Source organism: Momordica charantia (assembly GCF_013281855.1).
Source record: "Momordica charantia cultivar OHB3-1 chromosome 6 unlocalized genomic scaffold, Mcharantia_2.0 BLBB01000006.1, whole genome shotgun sequence".
NCBI lineage: Eukaryota > Viridiplantae > Streptophyta > Magnoliopsida > Cucurbitales > Cucurbitaceae > Momordica > Momordica charantia.
In genome coordinates, this window is record NW_028275164.1 from 1,577,640 (window position 1) to 1,597,005 (window position 19,366).

Consider the following 19,366-nt stretch of genomic DNA (forward strand, 5'->3'; position numbering starts at 1 on the left):
GTTGTCACATTAATCTTTGCCGCATAATCCGAATTAGAAACCTACATATTGATCGCTAGTTTATCATTCTCACAGATATGTATATAACTGAAGAGAATAAAATCAGCCAAAATAACATAATTCTGCACTAGATTGATATTACTTCTAATTTGTTCTACTTATAAAAAAGAACATAAAATCCATACCACCAGACACGTGTCAGCTTTTCATTTGTTAATTTTTTTTTATTTTCTTTAAACTTGAACAAATGAAAATTTAACATATGTCTGGGCAGCCAATTTCATACTTCCCGTACAATAGGTAAGTTGTAAGCAATATGTATTTCACAAAATCTAAATTCTTATCCGCAGATTAACATTCATATTTGAAAATTTAACAACATAATCATGATTTTGTAAACCTAAAAGTTTTTAAAAATTTTCTCATACATCTGTTTGGATAATTTTAGACAATTTTATTTTTATCTCCATACACCGCTCAGTTATAACGTCTGTCATCACTAATAAACTGATATATATAAAGTTTTTCGGAAGGATTTTTTTATTTTTATCTTTTTTACTATATTTTCAAATCTATAATATTATTACTCTATTTTTAATTAATTGAACTTATTTTACCATAAATACAAACCATAAATATCTCTCAAATACAAATTTGACTCTATAAATCACATCTCAAAGATAATATGAATTTTAAAAATCAATTAGTATAATTAACACTCTCGTGACAGTTATATATATATATATATATATATATATATATTTTGGTCAATAAAGAATTTATAAAATAAACTCAACTTGTGAGTCTAAATTGTTTCTAAAATCTTTTTTTGGGAAAGCTTGTAAAATGAGATATTAAAACTCCTAATATGTAGCAAAAGCATTATAAAATATTTAAAATTGTCTAAAATTATAATTGTTGCATCAAAAGCATAAGCATAAAGGTAGCACACAATTAAATTTAATTTATAACAAAAAATTAGGAAGATTTTTCTGTATCATTAACAAACCTAGTTGAATGTACTGTAACGTATATTCTTTTAACTTAAAAAAGTAGAGCTTATCATAATGAATTTAAATTATAATAATGTCCATTAAGACTCATTGTAATACCTTCAATCTTAATGCTCCAACTTTAAATATTAATCAATACTTTAATACATTGTTTTAATAATACCACGTCTACCTCTCTTTAATTGTTAAAAGAAATGGGTTAATTATCCCCACCGCCCACGCGGCCGTCCTTATTATTAATATAATCTAACGGGAAAAAGTTTACACATGAAGTAGACATATTAATTAGTTTTATCTTATGTTTAATGAAATTGATTAAATTAAATTAAATTAAGAAACTGTTGACTCTTTTTACACCGAAAGACAAAAAAGATTTCTGTTTGGTTTTGCTTTTTAATTACTCTTACGTGGTCCAATAGCGTAAGTTTCTAGACTTAAAAGTCATCTCATTAGTGGGACACGTGTCACGCTCTGGAGATGTAAATTTTACACGGAGACAAAGTCAAGTGCAGTAAAAGGCAAAAGCTATAGATTTCTCACACGTGTCGAATTTCGAGGACGTGGATTATGATTAGACGTATTGGTTTAACAACTTGGAAAAAAGCTGAAAAGCTTTTTCCCTGCGTGGGCCACGTCGGAAAAAAGGAAAAAAAAAAAAGAAAAAAGAAAAGGAATTTCCACTATTTTCCTTCCTTTGCTTCCCTTTTCCAAAATTTCAATTCTTTGAATTTAGAATTTGATGGTTTCTTTTTTCAAGTACGACAATAGTAAAACGTAATTGTAAAAAAGATGTATTTGGAAAATTACAAACCACGTCTCACATAATTTTTTATTCATTTAAATTTTTCACAAATAATGAAGAAAAATGTATGGAAAGAAAATAAATATTTTTTTATAAAAATAAATAACTGTTTAATTTTTAGTCGTTATTACGAGGAAAGCACCATAATTGTATTTTAATAGAGATACATTTCTTAACTAATTGAGTTAGACTTAAGTTGACTGTAGTTGAAAATTAATATAAGGGTTAAGTGATTGTTGATAAACTGATCGAGATGAATGTACCTGTAAAAAAATGTATTTTGAAGAAATTTTATTTTTTTCATCTTGAATGATTAAATGATGTGTAAAGTAGGGATAAATTTTTGTAAAAATGGGCATGTGACAGTGCTGGTCGCTTTAATTAAATAATGTAATAATTTATTTATTCAATTTTCTTTTTTAAAAAAAGTTACATGGGTGATGGGTGCACCAAATGTGTGTGCAACCGAGAATCAGAATACGAAGAAACTTGTGGCTGGTAATGAAATAAGAACGATGACGTGGCATCCACCTCTTGCTTAAACGGATCAAAAACGCGGACCAAGGATGCCCAATGCCAGCCGAGACTGCCAATATCCAATTCTTCTTCTTCGTCTTCTTCTTTTTCCTCTCTCTCTCCCCTAATTTTCTCGCGCTCTTTTTTTTCATTTTTCTGTTCTTTTGGCCTAGAAAATGCTTGAGATTAAGGATCCTGCCATTAAAATTTTCGGCAAGGAGATTCCCCTTCCGGCCGACTGTGAACTTCCGTTGATTGAAAGCGATGATTCGGATTCTAGTTCGGAGAAAGATGGAGAATATGGAGCAGGCGAGAAGGTACAGTAGTTCATTCCATCATGGATTTTGTATACTCTGTTATCCGAACCTGAATTCGACCTGTGTTAGCGAATGGTACAACTACTATTAGCGATTCGGTTTCACTATTTCCCTATCTCTCTCTCTCTATTCCTCTTTGGGAACTACCGTACTCTGGCAGCGCGGTTGGTGTGTTGACCGTTTAGATGTTCTTCAGATTTTGTTGTTTTCGGCTTTTTATTCATTTTCTGAAGCGGATTTTGATGTATTTCGTTGCTAAATATCCTTTTCTGACATTTTGGGGGATCGTCCAATGGATATTGATTTGGATTTGATGTTCGGAACTAGGGAAGTTCGTAGGGGGAAAATGAATTCCGCAATTCTTTTGGATTCAAATAATAAAGCCTGCATCAATCTAACTTGTATTAGCTTATTTTTTTCTTTTTTCTCTTTTTTTTCATTGAAACGGCAAATCGGTGAATTTTCATTTTTGAAAGCAAAATTTGAAGCAACGAATTAGTTTATTTCCTAATTTTAAATTTTAAGTAACTAGAAGTACAGAGAATTTTCCTATAATCAAGCTGGAGTTCTTATTACTCGAGATTTGCTAGTATTAAACTTGTAATTTCCATTCGTCTTAATATCGTTTTCTTTGGAATATCCTATTCCGTGCAGCTAGTGGTTAGATACTCTTATATGGCTTTTCTCAAGTTTCAGTGGATTCAATACTTTCTTAGCCGTTTGACTTTGTCACACTTTGACGACAAACCAGTAGATACACCCCTTTCCCAACCCAAAAGAGAAAAAGAAGAAGAAAATATTGGAACAACACTTACAATTTGAAAAGAAATGTAAATTAAATACCACTACTGTTTGTTCTTCTATGTTATCATACTGTCCCTGTACCTCGTCCGCTATTGATTTCTGAAATATAAATCTAACTTATATGGTATTTGTAATAACTAAAGAGTACTAAGAACTGTTTCAATTTTCAGGATGCAGTTGTAAGAGAAGCTACTGAGAGTTCAACAGCAAAAGAGGAAACTCCTCATGATTCAGAGGATTCTGAATGTCTACAAACGGCAAATGAGGCGCATATGAATCCTGAAGTGCCATCAATAGATGAAAATGATAAGCTCGCAACAAACAAAACTGAGAAAGAACAGAATGATGCAACCAACTCAAAAGAGAAATTGAAGAAACCAGATAAAATACTTCCATGTCCCCGCTGCAATAGCATGGAAACAAAGTTTTGTTATTACAATAATTATAATGTCAATCAACCACGCCATTTTTGCAAAGCCTGTCAAAGATATTGGACTGAAGGTGGAACGATGAGGAATGTCCCTGTTGGAGCTGGCCGCCGAAAGAACAAGAACTCTGCCTCCCAATACCGACACATTACGATCTCAGAGGCTCTTCAAGCTGCACAAATTGATGTTCCCAATGGGGTCAACCGCCTAGAATCTGAAAGCAATGGCAGAGTCCTCAATTTCAGTATAAATGCACCTGCATGTGAATCTATGGCCACTGTCCTCAATCCTGCAGAAATAAAGGTCTTGAATGGAACCAGGAATGAATTTCATAGACTTGAAGACCAAGTAATCAAAGCACCTTGTAAGGATGGTGAAACTGGCGATGATTGTTCCAGTGCATCTTCTGTGACGATGTCAAGTTCAATGGAAGAAGGAGCCAGAAGATGCCCTCAAGAACCACAGATGCAGAACATCAATGGTTTCCCTCCTCAAATCCCATATCTTCCTGGTGTTCCTTGGCCTTGTTCATGGAACGCACCAATACCACCACCAGCCTTCTGCCCTCCTGGAGTTCCCTTATCATTCTATCCTGCAACATATTGGAGCTGTGGCGTTCCAGGCGCTTGGAGTATTCCGTGGTTCCCTCCACAGCCCTGTTCTCCAAACTCTGGTCCGCGGTCTCCTACACTGGGGAAGCATTCGAGAGATAGTGACAGAAACCAGGCTGATAATTCTGAGAAAGAAGAACCTCCAAAACAGAAGAATGGATGTGTTTTGGTTCCCAAAACTTTAAGGATTGATGATCCAAATGAAGCAGCTAAGAGCTCAATTTGGGAGACACTCGGTATTAAGAATGATTCAGCCAAAGCGGTTAATCTATCTAAGGTCTTCCAATCAAAGACTGATCAGAAGAATAACGTTTCTGAAATGTTATCTCCCCTTTTGCAAGCTAACCCTGCAGCCTTGTCAAGATCTCTCACTTTCCATGAGCATTCGTGAATGGTACTTTAGTCATGTGAAATTTTCATCCACATTACGAGGGAAGTTGGATTTTTATCCTTTAATCTGACTTATGGGTAACTTTCCTTCCTCCTTCAAGAATTGATTTTCCAGTATCCAGCTTCATTGTAAAAATCCTCGGTGAAGTTCAGAAGCTTAAGCATGAAGTGGAGAAAAGCAATCTCAGCTTCTTCTGCCCAAGAAGCAATCCAGTTTTTCAAGAATCCTGGAACTTGTTCTCTCTCCATAGAAAGAGTAGCAGCCATTACCTTTTTCATATCTCAAGTTTATGCAATTTTCAAGCCATCCTTTTGTACATATCTTTACATATGTGAATAACTGATGTAGAGTTGCAGCAAAGATTCTCAGACAATGTATAAAAATGCAGTCAAGTTTGCTTCAAGTTTGATATTATTGGCAGTTCCCCCTGTTTCAAACCCAAACTTGAGAAATCATTGCTCTGATTAGATCCAAAGAAATGAGTGTCATCTTTCACTTGAAACATTTTCAAGTATTCAAAAAAGGTAAGTACATACACACAGTAAATGGATAGAAAATGCATTTCAATATCTCAAAATGATGCCAATTGCCAACTACCAATGCAACATGTGATAATCCATACAGCTAAGCATTGGAAAAAGTAGAGTGACAGTTTGGTGAGCACCAAAAAGGCTGAGCAATACAAGTCACAAATCCTAGATGGCTAGATCTTTGAACCCTCACTAGTTCAGATCAACAAAAAAATAAAAGGAAAAGTCAAGTCCCTTTCCCCAACAAAACTCCAAAACAACTGGTTCTAAAAGATATGATCACACAAACAGCTTTCTTTTCCACTCCTTTTCTTTCTTATGGTAAAAGAAACAAACTTGGACAAAACGTTTCTGGCCCTTGACCCAAAGTTATAAACTTGGGGTAAAAAAGTAGTAGATAACCATATGGGATTCTCTTTTTCCATATCTTTTCACTTGCCTCCCTCTTTTGTGGAACATACATTAATTTTATCTACTTTACAGTAAACATAGACATAGAAACTTCAAGCGAGTTGCCAATTTAGAAAAAAGATGTTTGACTGGTTGAATGTAAAATTCTTATGCATGAGATCAAAAATGTCATAAAAAACAACTTGTATTTTCACCAAAAACCAAAGTATCAACGTCATCATCGCCCCTAATCAATTAGCAAATGAACACACAGATATTTTGTGGGTGGGAAGAAATGTAGACCACATATTATGTAGAAAATCAGCTGTTCTAGTCATTGTAGGACCCAGAAACTAATGCCACAAAATCATTCTTGGCATTTTCTCTAGATATTGCTCTATTTCTTTTTTGCTCTTTTCTCCCCCATGTGAAAACCACCGCCCATTGATTCACATCCATATGCTCATCTCTGGTTTAGTTCTGTGAGAAGCTACAGAATTAATTGCAATTTGTTAAATTCTTGTGAACCCAGTTGGCAATTTGCACTGACATATCATTCTGTGAAAGAAACTTAGATTTTTAAACTTCAGTTGAACAATTTGAAATCTGTATATTAGTCAGTGAAGTTACACCCAGAGAATGAGTTACCAGCTTTACACTATGACTTGTATTATATTTGTAGTCTGTGAGCAGTAAAATCCAAGAAATTAGTGCTCCTTCCACTGACATCGAGTGCATGCTTTGGAATATCTGAAGAGAGAGGCATTTGTTTATGTAATGTGATTATTTTTATCAGTTTGGTCAGCAGCTATTACTCCATGTAATTCCACCACCTCCACTCTAAATTATTGGTTATTTGTGCCAAAGTTGACTTGGTTCAGGAAAAGTTGCACAGAACTCACAGGGATTAACAGTCAACTTCCGTCTTCCGTTAATGCTTTCTATTTTGGTAGCTGCGCTTTTAGTTTTGATTTATTTTCGTCTGTCTTGGACATTCAAAATATCTCTGTATTTTTTAAAATTGGCCAATATGATTTTCTATTCGCAAAATTTTAACACCAAATGAAAACTCTTAAATTCAAATATATAGCTACATTCCAATAAATTTAGTAAGTGAAATGTCTTATTAAAATTATGATGAAAGAAATGAGATAAAAATAAAATGAAGGGACCAAATAATCACTTTTTAGAAATAAGAAAAAAATTGGATTATGTGAAATAAGATTTTTAGTGTGACCCAGAGAATTGGGTGCATTTTCAACCATTGACTATAGCTCAAAGTGATGCATTGCAGTTGGATCAGAATAATTCATTTCCAATTGAGCAGCACTATCTTAGTCCCTACTCCTCAGTATCCAATAGAAAACTGGATAAGAAAAAATGGATGGAAATGATTCGAAAAGGCAAAGTAATGAATCCTTTCCACTAAGTTGCTTAATGACCCAGTTTCTTGCTGTTCCTGTCACATTTGATTGAACCAAAGTAGGTAAAAATTCCTTTGTTTCAAAAAGCATCCACAAGAAAGAAGTGTGGATGTGAAGCATCACTTCCCAATAACTCAAAGAAAAAGAAGAAAGGAACATCCAACTTCTCTCCTGCCTGATAATGGGATTGGTAAGAATTTTAACTTTACAAATGTATTGACAACTTGCTCATACACTTCCATTTTATGCTTTTTCTTTCACTTTCTTTCCTCTCCAGTATGATGAACTTGCTTTTGACTGTAACCCTTCGATCATAGGTCCAATACACATCTGAAACATCAGAGCATAAGCCATCGCTTGTTCTCAACAATGAGATTGTTCGTATAAGCGATTCATACATACCCGATACATAGAAAGGAATGTACTAAAAAACACCAGGAAAATTCCCTACTTTTTTCATTTCAATCTTTTTTTGTTGAGTTTCCACGTCTCATGCTGGAATCGATTCTACTACAGGTTATAAATTTATAATCACTCAAATTAGTCACTGAATTTTACACCCTCCAGAGTCTTGTCCACGATGTACATTTCCATAGGCAGATAATTCAAGAAGATCCATGTCTCGACCTGCAAATTATTCAAACCAATTGACTGAATAATATTACTACCATAAAGTATTGTAGTCTAACAAGGCCAGTGTACTTACCTGAAACCCGGCAGTAAGAGCTTTTTTGTATTAGTTCTGCCCTTGAAATTTCAGTACGGTTTCCCTTTGTTCGATTAACGGTTGCCTACATCATAAAAGATACAGTCATCACAAAATAGTGCGTAAAACATAGTATGAATTTAGGGTAGTTCTTTCATGCATGCTGTTTTTTAAAGAACAAAATACTGAAGTGTTGTTTGTTTCTCAAATTTAAAGAACAGTTTGTAGTCCGGTTCCTCTTGAAGAGATTGCAGAAGCATGAACAGACATCCAATTAATACCAGCCCATAATAAAAATTTACTACGAGATGAGTTTGGATCAGAATTTGAGTAATGGTGGTACAGTCCCCAACAACAGTAAAATGACTCCAAACATCAGCAACTGGAATAAGGTATATACACACTTTAAGCGTTTTAATCTGAACGCTATGTGATTGTGCTTCTTTCCAGATAAATAACCCGCAGAGTTTACAAGAATGTAAATTGAGTTCTTGGAAATAAGCAATATGCGACTGAAAAGATATGTAATGCTCTCTTATACATGACGGTTAGAAAATCTGAGTACTTCAACTATAATCCAGCAAGTGATTTACTATGGTAAACTCTAGTATATAACAGCGATTCCCGGGTAAAGAAGAACGACCGAAGACGATTAGCCAACTGAAAGAGCTGTTTCGGTACCTCAAAGGAAAGGTATGAGAGAGTGCAAGAAGCTAATAATTGAACAGGGAGTCATTGAAGGGTACGTCTATTGGAGTCTTTCTTCTCGTTAATATAGTGTAAACATAAAGGTTTTCTATGTAGAAGCATAAGATCATGGAAACACATTATTTAGCAAACAGAAGACCAGTATTTATCAAAGGAATTTGGAGAACCTGAAACACATATGTTAATTATTTCGCGTTCACCAGTATATGAATATGCTACATTTCTGTCCTCTAAAATTGTAACGTCCCATTAGATCTCTTAGTTTGAAGCAATAATGGCTCGTATCATCGAAAATAGCCGTCTACAAACTAAGTTGAGTTTGGTGCTCAAAATGAAGTTTGGAAGATGGAACGTATATAGCAAAATCATTAGAACCATTACCTGCAAAACCTGACAGTTTTCCAAAGTGCTTTTTCCACCCTGCAATTTGAAATATTCAAATTCAATATCAAGAGTGACGCATAAACAGAAACTGAATTTGGAAAGAAAAATATATGGCAAAGTTGAATTTTTTGCACCAATTATACTCTCAGAATCTGGATACTCAACTTTTAAAAAATACAAAAAAATACAAAATAAAAAATTGATACTCAAGAGTCAAGGGATGACTAATGGAATAGTCACACTCAGTTTGGATGAGGAGATCCAAAACCTCCTGCAAAATTTCTAAGTCATAAAGAAGTCCGTGCTTACTGATAATTGATTGTAATTTGTATCCAAACTTATTTCCATTTCACCAGTTCATTCTTCCTTTAATACATTTAGTTGCTTACACTAAGCTTCCATATACATAAACTTCGACCAATTAGTAAGTCCTCTTACAATGTTATCACTTGGTAAACTCCACGAAAACGTAGGAAGCAATAAGCAGATAGCAAAGCAATATTTGTTCATACATCATCTGGGTCCAATGAAAGAGGAGATTACAATTTGTAACTCAAATCCATAACCATTTGCGAGCCTCAAAATTTCAAATACTGTATTTATAAACATTTGAATAAATGTCAGAAGGAGCCGCCCACAAGTCAAAGAGCACAAACACGCATGTAGAATTAAAAGTAAAAATGACCCATATCTCCAACAAACATATTATAAAGGGTTCTTACTTATCTGAACCATATAACCTTAATTAGGACTAAGCATGGAAAATCTGGGGGTAAAAGTAGAATTCGAAGAGGGAACTACCTTAGAGTAAGGCAAAATGTGATCATAATCATGGCAAAGACAACCGGGGCAGCCAACAAGCTTCCGAAAAACGATGTTACCAAGAGCATCTCGGCGCCACCGAGCTGGGTCCCTTCCTTTGATCTTCTCGGCCTTGTCCCAGCATTGCTGCTTCACACTGTGAGGAAAGCTACGGGGATTATAGTCTGAAACTGAGTCATCGGGAGAGAGTTTTAGGTCTCGGAGAAGACAGTCGTCGCCGGTGACGAGGTCCCGTTCCCGAAGGGAAGAAGAGGGAGTGATGGTTGATGGGCGAGACCCATTACGCCTCGATTCGAACCTGTCGGAGGCGCCGGTTCGGTCCCTGAGCGGTGATGATGGACGAGTTTTCTTCTTCGATTCTTTGGTAGCCCTCATCTTCTTTCACTCGGCCATGGATATAATTTGAGAGGTAATAATCGAAACTGGACCTCCTTTCATTTCACTTCGTAAACGACATGTCGTCTCGTCTGTGATATTCTATTGCTTTTTCTTTAAATTTACAAATTAATCTTTTAAAATTATTTTATTCAGAACCATATTTTTATATATTAGTTTTTTTTTTTAAAATACTATTTTGGTCGTATTTATTTGGTTCATGTAGTTTTAATTTTAGTTTATTTTAGTTCTACCTTTAAAATATTGTTTTGTTTCTTTTAAACTTTCAAAAAAGGGGACTATTTTGATCTCTGTTGGTAAATTTTTAACACAAATTTTATGTATAATAAAAGTCCTATAATATAAAGTCGTATTTAAAATTGATAAAAAAAATTTAATATTAACAAAATATTTTAATTAATCGTATAGAAAACATTATAATTCTTATAAATAAAAAAATCTCCTTATTATTTCTTCACCGGATCATGTCTCCTGAACAATCTCAATACATATGGTGCAAGACGATTCCACATATCGAATAAGTTTTGTTCTCTTTATTTCTTGTATATTTATATATAAAAATCAAGTCATTTTTTATTGAACAAACTAATAATCAAAATATGTAAACTCATATCCATACTTTCTATAAAGTTTTTGATGTGTCACTAATTGGAGTTATTATGCAGCGATTTTATAATATAAAAAATCGTAGAAGATAATTATGATATACTAAATTAATAATTTAATTGAGTTATGAATTTTGAGATTTCTAACCTATAAATTATTTCTATTAAATTTTAAGTGAAGCTCCTAAATGAAAATTATGGATCTGCTACTGGTTGGGATGGAAGTTGTCAAATGCAAGTTTGGAGTTGCGTAAATCAATAAGAGCTTGAACAACAATACACTTATTCACATTTTTACGAATGCAAGATTATTATTCTTTACTTATTATAGGTTTTTTTTTTTTACCGAAGGGACACCCTACACCCTAATAATTTCTCTCTTATTTGTTTAGGTGTATTGCACTCCCACTGTGGTGGTAAAAAAAATATATATCTACAAAGCTTCAATCGTGGTAGGTTTAAGAAAATACAATCTCAAACTTGATAAAGAAAAGATAGATTTCACTATCATCAATTACACCTATTTTGGTCCAAACGAACATAACTTAACAATAATTGACATATACTTCTAATGAGATTGTGAGTTTGATTCTCCATCCTACATGCTGTACTCAACAAAAAAAAGAAAAATAACATGATTTATACGATGGATCAGTCTTTTCCATATCAATCATGGGTTACAAAAAAAAGTCTCATGTGCTTTTAAGCTTCTTGAATATGATTTGAAGGGGAATTTCTTTAGGAGATCACGACATTGCTCGATGATTGAAGGGTAAGTCTATTGGAGTCTTTCTTCTCATTAAATATGGTGTAAACATAAAGGTTTCCTAAGGATGCTTTGGAGAAAGAAGTTTTTAATTATATTCTTAGATGATGAATATAGGAGAAATTTTTGGAGGATTTTGGAATAATATGGACGCTATTTTCACACCATTGAAGAATTTATAAGAGAAAAATTACAAAATGATTTTTAAATATATTTAAGAGTTATTAGGAGGCATGCAAATTTCAAATATGTAACAGAACTATTATCAAATAGCAACCACAGTCAATAATTTCTCAAATAGATAGAGGGATAGATTGAGCTCTCTTGTTTGACTCGCATCTTCTCAAATGCATTTGTTCTTCCATTCTTTGTTAGAACAAAAATCAATCATTTAAAAATTCAAATATTCGTGACAAAACTATATTTTGATTTCCTTTGTTCCGGAGAAAAAATGTGAAAAGTTGGATCGAAATTGAAGGGTTCAAACCTCTAACTTGAAAAAATAAATAAACAACCTTCGAATTTGACTGTAAGTGAAGTGAATATCTGAATGTTGAAACTAAGCAAAACCCAACTCATATATCAAGTGAAGGAATGTCTCATTTAAACATCATAACATGGAAGCCACATGGTAGCCTCATCCCCCCACCCCTGTACACTAACATTCACTAAACTCCATCTCAAAAGAATTTCAGTTCATCGCAATGCTTAACAACAATTTCAATTTCAATTTGGAAACCAATTTAGTTAATTCCCACCGAAGGTCTGGACAATGGTGTTGTGCCACGGGTCTGAAATGTGCTGCAAAAGGTTCTCAAACGGCCCCTTTCCAGTCACATTATGTTGAACTATGAACCCCAAGAACGCCAACATTGCCAGTCTCCCTGAAACAAAACAAACAAACCCATTCACAAATCACAACAACATATCATAAATCTTCTTTAAATTTGGTTGTTTGTTCTGATTACCGTTGGCGATCTCCTTCTCCTTGGCCTCGAGAGTGGGAGCGAAGTTGAGAGGGTTGAAAATGCCGCCTGGGTAGCCCACTTCGTTTGGGGGCAAACTGTACTGCTTGAAAATGGGGTCTTGGTTGACGCTGCCTGGGTTTTTGATGTCCTGCCATCTCCTGATTTCCACGTAATGGAACAGAATGAACTCGATCACGAACAGGGTCGACGACGACGCGAAGTACTCTGCTTTTCCGGCGTCGTACCATTGCGGCGCGTTTATGATTCCGATCTTCGTAAACACCTCCGGCAGCAGCATTCCGGCCACCCCCAGCATCGCCCACCGCCCGTTCACCAGCTCCGCCTGCACGAACCACCGCAAGTTCTCTGGGTCCTCCGCCAGCCCCAGTGGATCGAATCCATTGTCCCCCGGAAGACTGCAACATATCCACATCATATAGTCAAATTCACACAATTTGAAAAACTAAATTTTGTTCACAATCCCACGTGACTACTTCTATCATCCAGCACAGAAACTCAAACGAATATTCAGTATAAAAATAGAATTCAACCAAGTTCAGCAAGTCAAAAGAGTCATGGTTGCGAAGGACATGTCAAGATCCTACTTAGACTGGACTATTTCTCTTGTTGACAATTAATTTTGGACGGAATCGCGTGAATACTAATCCATGTATGGGTGCATTACCTGCCATTCAGGTATCCCGGAGACGGCAGACCTGGCAACCACTCTCCCTTCTTTGCTTCCACCTTCAAGGATGAAGATGACAAAGCGGCCACGGGCTTAACCGACAGCTCGCGGTGGAGTTTACTCGAAGACCCAGATAGGAACCTCGACCGGGAGGCGCATGGCCGGAAAACGGCGGCGGAAGCTTGAGTCGTGACGGTTGCCATCTTTTGTTTTGGGGGGTTGAGGAAGAAAATGGATCTTCAGAGTAAGAGATGGGGGACTAATTTGCTGCCCTTTGTAACTTCACTTCAATGCCAAGCTAAAGCTTGTGGTTCTCGTTCGCTCTTCGGATCTGACGGTTGGTAGCCAAGATTTCCGCGATCCAACGGCCAGAATTTGGGGAAGGCACCGATGGGGCCTTATCGCTTTATCCTTTGAGTAATATCTTCGAATCTGTTTCTTGGTTTCCATTGGCCGAATAATGATGCTGTGGGGCCCTGGCTGTGCTACGTGGAGGGACCTTCTGCAAGAGATACGATTGTCTGAAATATATCCACGTGGAATCATGGCTTGCCAATCTGAGAACGACAAGTGGCCCTCTTCTAATCGACGGAAATCTAGGCGCCACTATTTTAAGTAATTACAACGCCTTTACTATTTTTTAATTTTTAAACAAAATGATCTTTAAATAGTTAAATATACTTCTTAGTTCTTAATATGTTAAAGACTAAATGCTACGATTAGAAATATTTTTTAAATTCTTCGAAAACTTTTTTTTTTTTACCATTTAAACAATTTTTAGAAAATGTCCCGAAATAAGCCTGTGCCTTTGCCACCTCTCTAATCTAACTGGGCTTTAGGTTCCATTCTTGAAGATCCAGTGGGCCACGATAAAAATTGGGAAATTCACAATTGATTTGAAGCCCAGAGAGATTTTAAAAAAAATGCCCCTCAACTTCATTAAATTAAAATTAATTTGATGATGCAAGATGCAAATTTAGTTTTAAGAAATTTAGGTTTGGTATCTATGAGATGTTTTAGTAGTGAAGTTTTAGATAATTGTTTTAAGAGTCGGACCTTAGTATAACTCATCTAGTTCAGCTATATAGTTTCACTAAAAAGTTGAAAATTTGAATCTCTACCCTCATGTACTGTTAAATAAAAATATATTATTTTAAAGGGTAAAATATACTTTTGATATTCCAACCGTCATGGTTCCACATCCTGCTGCACCACTGTGGTTTGTCGATTTATCGTTCTAAAAGTAAAGCGGATTGAGATCTTGTTTCTTTGGGGGTTTTTCTTCTTTTCAAGAAGAGAATCTCAACGAGGTGTTTTAGGATTGTGAATGCAATGGTCCATAGAGGATCGTCCATGGTAGTGGCACAATCGTCTTCACATTTTAGCATTGGATGGCTCACTTGGTGAAACCAACTAATAATGTGATTAACTTTGGAGATGAAATGGTTCAATATGCTCACTAATTGTTTTGTGAAACTCGAAATTTGGGGAGATTAGTCGATTTTGTCGCAGATTTTGATTGATTAACTTTGGGAGGAAATGCTTCAATATATTTACTAATTGTTTTGTGAAACTCGAAATTTGGGGAGATTATTTGATTTCGTCACAGATTTCGATTATTTCTGATGATTCGTTCGAGGTGGACATGGTCGTTTGATTTAAAAAATCTTAAGTGCAGCACAAAATTTGAATCTCTCAAATGTCCTTGATATTACTGAAAGGAGAAATTGACAATGCTATGGAAAAACTCTCCCTACTTTTATCTTACAAAGTCTTACACTTCTCACTTAAAGTTGGGGATTCGGGATGGATTGCCAGCTATAGATGTCCAGTCCAAACATACATACATATCAAGTCAATTTCTACGGCCACAAATTTGCCACATATTTGGTACATATTGACTTTACTGAGCAAAGTGTAAGATCTAGTAGCTACAAACTTACTTTAACCTCGACAAGATATTTAATATTGTTTAACAATAAATATGTCTAGAACTAAGGATGTCGTTTTAAATTTAGGTTCTAAGGTTGTTCCAAATGTAGGATGAAGTTACATATAAACACTATTAATTTTGTGTTATGTTTCTTTTGGGCCTTGTCAATTTTGAATTAAGCATCTACTAATCGAGTATAATTTTGCTCAAGTACAATTATTAGATGAAATTAAAAGTGGAGTGAAAATATACTCAAATACTATAAACTCCAAATCCAGACAAACATTAAAGAAAATCAACCAAACAAAAGTGAGAAGAGGAGGCATCAAAAGAGCTGGTTCCCACTACATTACAAATGATCCTACTACAACTTTTGGACATAGAAAATAAAAGAAAAACCCAACAAAACAACAACCTAACTAAACTTACATTATAATATAACAAAGCAGTTTCAGTTTCACACAAATAAGTGGCGGGTGTCAAATTGCCTACCGCTGCCACCACTTTTCAGTAGTCTGCCTCTGCCATGCCACTGTCTTTAAAAAACACACAGCACAACACAACTCCAAACCCCACATTCAAACAAACTTACCTAAGCCTAAGCGAGAGAGACGACACATTAAAAGCAGTGCCCCCTCGACCTCAACTCAACGACACAAAATCAAACTTCCTAAAAAACTAAAAGCTAAAAACCCTCTCGGTCTCGGTCTCTGTTCTTCTTCACGGGAACTGCTGCCCACTAAAAGTCTGGCCGAACCTCCACCCAGCTGGCGCCACGTCGTTGGAGATCACCGTCCGCCCGTCCCCGGTGGTCACTTTGAACGACAGGCTTTGGCCGTCCAGATTAGAATTGCTCTGCCAGTTCTGGCCCCAGTTCCTGGACATCGCCTCCCACCCCGTCTTCGACCCTTTTATCCACGCCGCCTGAACATCGCCGGCGCCCCCCACATTCGTTATCAGCACTAGATTGAAGTACGAATGCCCGTTTATTGTGAATCTCATCCCTCCTTTCTTTTCGCAAGAAATCCTGTTCTCACGGACCACCACAAATCTCAAAAACTACAATCAATCTAAAAAAAATGTTGAGCCAAGAGGCCGAAATTCCAACCTTTTGTAGGCCACCGGAACAATGCCGGCTTTGTAACCAGCGATTTGCTGGAAGACGGGCTGGGAGAGATCGAAGTGGTGCAGGGGAGGGTTGCACCACCCGCCGGCGTCGTTGGGGAGTGCGTTATTTGGTGGGCAGAAGTTTGTGGCAGTGACCACAATAGAGTTGGAAACACACCATTCTGGATCGTTCACGCACTTGATTTCAAAGCAAGCTCCACAGCTCTCTCCATTGTTGAACAATGCAGTGCTTAAAGCCGCTGTGTTCGTCCCATATCCCTGGCTGTACAGGTTCCCATATCCACAAGCCCCGCCTGCCAGAAAAAAAGTGAAAAAACAAGCCCGTAATCGACTCATTACAAGTTGAGGTTTGACAAAAATTGCTAAAATCGAAGAAAGTTGCGATCTTTTACATACCCATTGTGCCAGAGGCGTCACCCCCACCGTAGAACGTGGCGTGGGCATCCATCCAGCGTTCTTCGCCATGGACCAAATTACATCCCAAAGAGAGAAGAAAACCCACCAAGAGAAGTCCAGGAAACGCCATTTTGCCTGCACAAAAGCAGCAACTCTGTTGAGAGGAGAAGAACGAAAAGAAAAAAAAGGCTTAAACAGTCTCAAAATGTGTGGAAGTGGAGAGGTTGAGGGACCTGTTGGAAGGGCCTGCAATGTGTTTGTGAAAATGCCAAAGAGAGAAGAAAGAGGCAGAGGAGGCAAAGGGTTGCGTTGGTGAGGCAAGGGAGGAGGTGGGGCATATAAAGAGAAAGTTGTAGAGATGTAGGAGAGGCGAGGGCTGCTATTTGGCAATTCCTCTGGGCATCGCCACAGCAAGTAACCGACGTGTGGGGACCTCAAACTGCCATGTACATGCGGTTGCTGTCTGTGGTGGGGAATAACAACTTTTCAAGAAACCACGTGGTTTTTGAATTCTTGTGGAAGGAGTTCTACTTTTTGGCCAGAAAAAAATGGTTAAGGATTCTAGCTTCTAACAATTCAATAACCAAAAAGTGGTCTCTTTTCCTTGCTTTAAGGACAACTTAGACTGCGTTAAGCGCGCGGCCACGCCCATACCCATCGGCAATTGCAATCCTTCACTTCATTTCCCATTGGTTTGGTTATTTACTCTACTTTTCCTTCTTTCTTTTTTGCCTTTTCTTTCCCCTCACTATCATTTCTTGTTGTAAGGTACTAGCTGCTTAGGCGTGCTCTTTCTTTGAATATGTTTAAGCATTCACGCATGGCAAAGCAAAAAGGAACCTTAGCTACGACTTCATTCAAAAAATTAAATGTATAGTATGTTTGGTTTGTGGAGCCAAAATCAATTTAAAATAAGGAAAAAAAAGGGTTTGATTTTGGACAATACAGAGCACATAACATTTATGATCACTTTACAGAAAAAAACTTCAAAAACAACCAAGCTTCATTGACATGACTTTCCAATTTCCATCAAATCAATAACCCCTCGTGAATAAGCAACCAAAATATCGAATCATCCAGCTTCCCACCAAATCCCCACTTTTTTTTTTTCACTTTACTGTACATGTCGTGGCAAATTATCATTGGATCACCAAAAAAACATCACATACAAAAATTTGTATAATAACTTCCCAAACTTACCATAACCGACCAAACTTTTCCAAAACCCCAATACTGTGTGTTTGAAACATTGCGAGGAAAAACGACATAAAGAGTTGTCGTTTTATATCATTGCATTGGAAAGTTGCATCGAGAATCACATGCATGGATGATGCAAGCAAAATCAATAATTAATTTAATTAGAACGCATATTTTTTATTTTTAGGCCATTGTGCTGGGGTTGGTTGGTTCTTGAAAAAGGAATTGGAATGTAAATTAATATTATTATTGTGTACGTGTCAGCTTGGCCATCCATTTGTTCATAGATTTCCAGGTCATGCCTTCCACTTGACTCTTCATATCTGTTTTTTTTCTTCTTTTTAATCGCATTATTTTCAGTGATATTTTCAGCCAGCGCCTTCCGTTATCGTCATTTTGTATATCGTATTAAGTTACTCTTTTAATCAATTCTACAATACTTTATACTGAAAGGGAATGGGCCAGATTGTTAATAGATAATTACATAAATTTGAAAGGAAAAATATTGAATTTGTATATGTACTCAGTATTTAGACTCAACCAATTGATCGTTCTATTAATAATGAATAAACCACCACTTAACTCAAAAACTTAAGTTAATGAATTAGGTAAATTTATTTCATATATTGAATATCTAAATAAACTTATGTAGGTCTATATAACTCGTGACAATCGAAAGACTCCAAAGTCTAAAACGTGTTAAACATTTATTATATGCCGCATGGTCCCCTATCGCGGTCTCGAATTACAAAAAGAAAGAAACCACAATTTTTCTTCTTTTTTTAGTTCTTGATTTCTATTTTCAATTTTTTTTAATAAATAGGAATAGAAATGAAATCGTAATGGTCTTTTGTTTTTGATCTGTTTGGCATTTTTTAAACATAAACATATTTAGCAATAATTTATTATTTTTGTTCTCTAAAATTTTATATTTATTATGAATTTTATAAGTCAATAATAAAAAAATAGTATTTTTATTTATGTTTTGGAAAAAAATGAAAACCTAATGTTGATTTTATAATTTTTACGCAATTTTGAAAATGTTTAAGATTAAATAATTATTTAGTAATTATTTTTAGTAGATCCCTAAATAATTATATATTTAGTAATTATTTTTAATATTCCTAAATTCTCATTTATGCATTTAATAGACATTTTTGTGTTGATAACTCGTAATTTTAAGTTTCAATTTAGCCCACATTTAATAGACCGTCCATGTTGATAATTATATTTTAGATCATAGTCACTTGAACTTTGAAGTAGATGTCTATTTAATCCATCAAGTTTTAAAGTAGATATTTTTAATCCCTAAAATCTGACCTTAGTTGACTAATGTTAAAATGATTTGGCAATTTAATTATAGATTGTATTGTGTTGATTTGACAAATATATTAATTTTTTAATGACTGAATTTTTTTTAAATCATCTATTCAATTTCCTTTC

At 35.6% G+C, this 19,366-nt stretch overlaps 4 protein-coding genes across 5 annotated transcripts; 1 reads left to right on the plus strand and 3 right to left on the minus strand.

Annotated features, from left to right (window-relative positions):
- The first annotated feature begins 2,375 nt into the window (after positions 1 to 2,375).
- On the plus strand, positions 2,376 to 5,285 carry LOC111006802 (cyclic dof factor 3). Of its 2 annotated transcripts, none has more exons than XM_022278875.2 (2): positions 2,376 to 2,648; positions 3,623 to 5,285. In XM_022278875.2, exons 1-2 carry the CDS (start codon positions 2,508 to 2,510, stop codon positions 4,880 to 4,882), a joined length of 1,401 nt encoding a protein of 466 aa, XP_022134567.1. In that variant the 5' UTR covers positions 2,376 to 2,507; the 3' UTR covers positions 4,883 to 5,285. The 2 variants fall into 2 exon arrangements, with proteins under 2 accessions (XP_022134567.1, XP_087981777.1); XM_088125651.1 differs by having other exon boundaries at positions 2,604 to 2,723.
- Positions 5,286 to 7,378: 2,093 nt separating this feature from the next.
- On the minus strand, positions 7,379 to 10,288 carry LOC111007422 (HNH endonuclease). The gene is made up of 4 exons (XM_022279780.2): positions 9,826 to 10,288; positions 9,022 to 9,060; positions 7,933 to 8,017; positions 7,379 to 7,853 (listed from the first exon to the last, which is right to left on the minus strand). The coding sequence occupies exons 1-4, from the start codon at positions 10,219 to 10,221 to the stop codon at positions 7,771 to 7,773; spliced, it is 603 nt and encodes a 200-aa protein (XP_022135472.1). The 5' UTR covers positions 10,222 to 10,288; the 3' UTR covers positions 7,379 to 7,770.
- Positions 10,289 to 12,166: 1,878 nt separating this feature from the next.
- LHCA4 (light-harvesting chlorophyll-protein complex I subunit A4) lies at positions 12,167 to 13,530 on the minus strand. The gene is made up of 3 exons (XM_022279008.2): positions 13,267 to 13,530; positions 12,582 to 12,997; positions 12,167 to 12,497 (listed from the first exon to the last, which is right to left on the minus strand). The coding sequence occupies exons 1-3, from the start codon at positions 13,470 to 13,472 to the stop codon at positions 12,361 to 12,363; spliced, it is 759 nt and encodes a 252-aa protein (XP_022134700.1). The 5' UTR covers positions 13,473 to 13,530; the 3' UTR covers positions 12,167 to 12,360.
- A 1,993-nt stretch (positions 13,531 to 15,523) lies between these two features.
- LOC111007388 (expansin-A1) lies at positions 15,524 to 17,366 on the minus strand. Its single transcript, XM_022279739.2, has 4 exons — positions 16,960 to 17,366; positions 16,727 to 16,861; positions 16,311 to 16,623; positions 15,524 to 16,229 (listed from the first exon to the last, which is right to left on the minus strand). Exons 2-4 carry the CDS (start codon positions 16,854 to 16,856, stop codon positions 15,923 to 15,925), a joined length of 750 nt encoding a protein of 249 aa, XP_022135431.1. The 5' UTR covers positions 16,857 to 16,861; positions 16,960 to 17,366; the 3' UTR covers positions 15,524 to 15,922.
- Between the last annotated feature and the right edge of the window lie 2,000 nt (positions 17,367 to 19,366).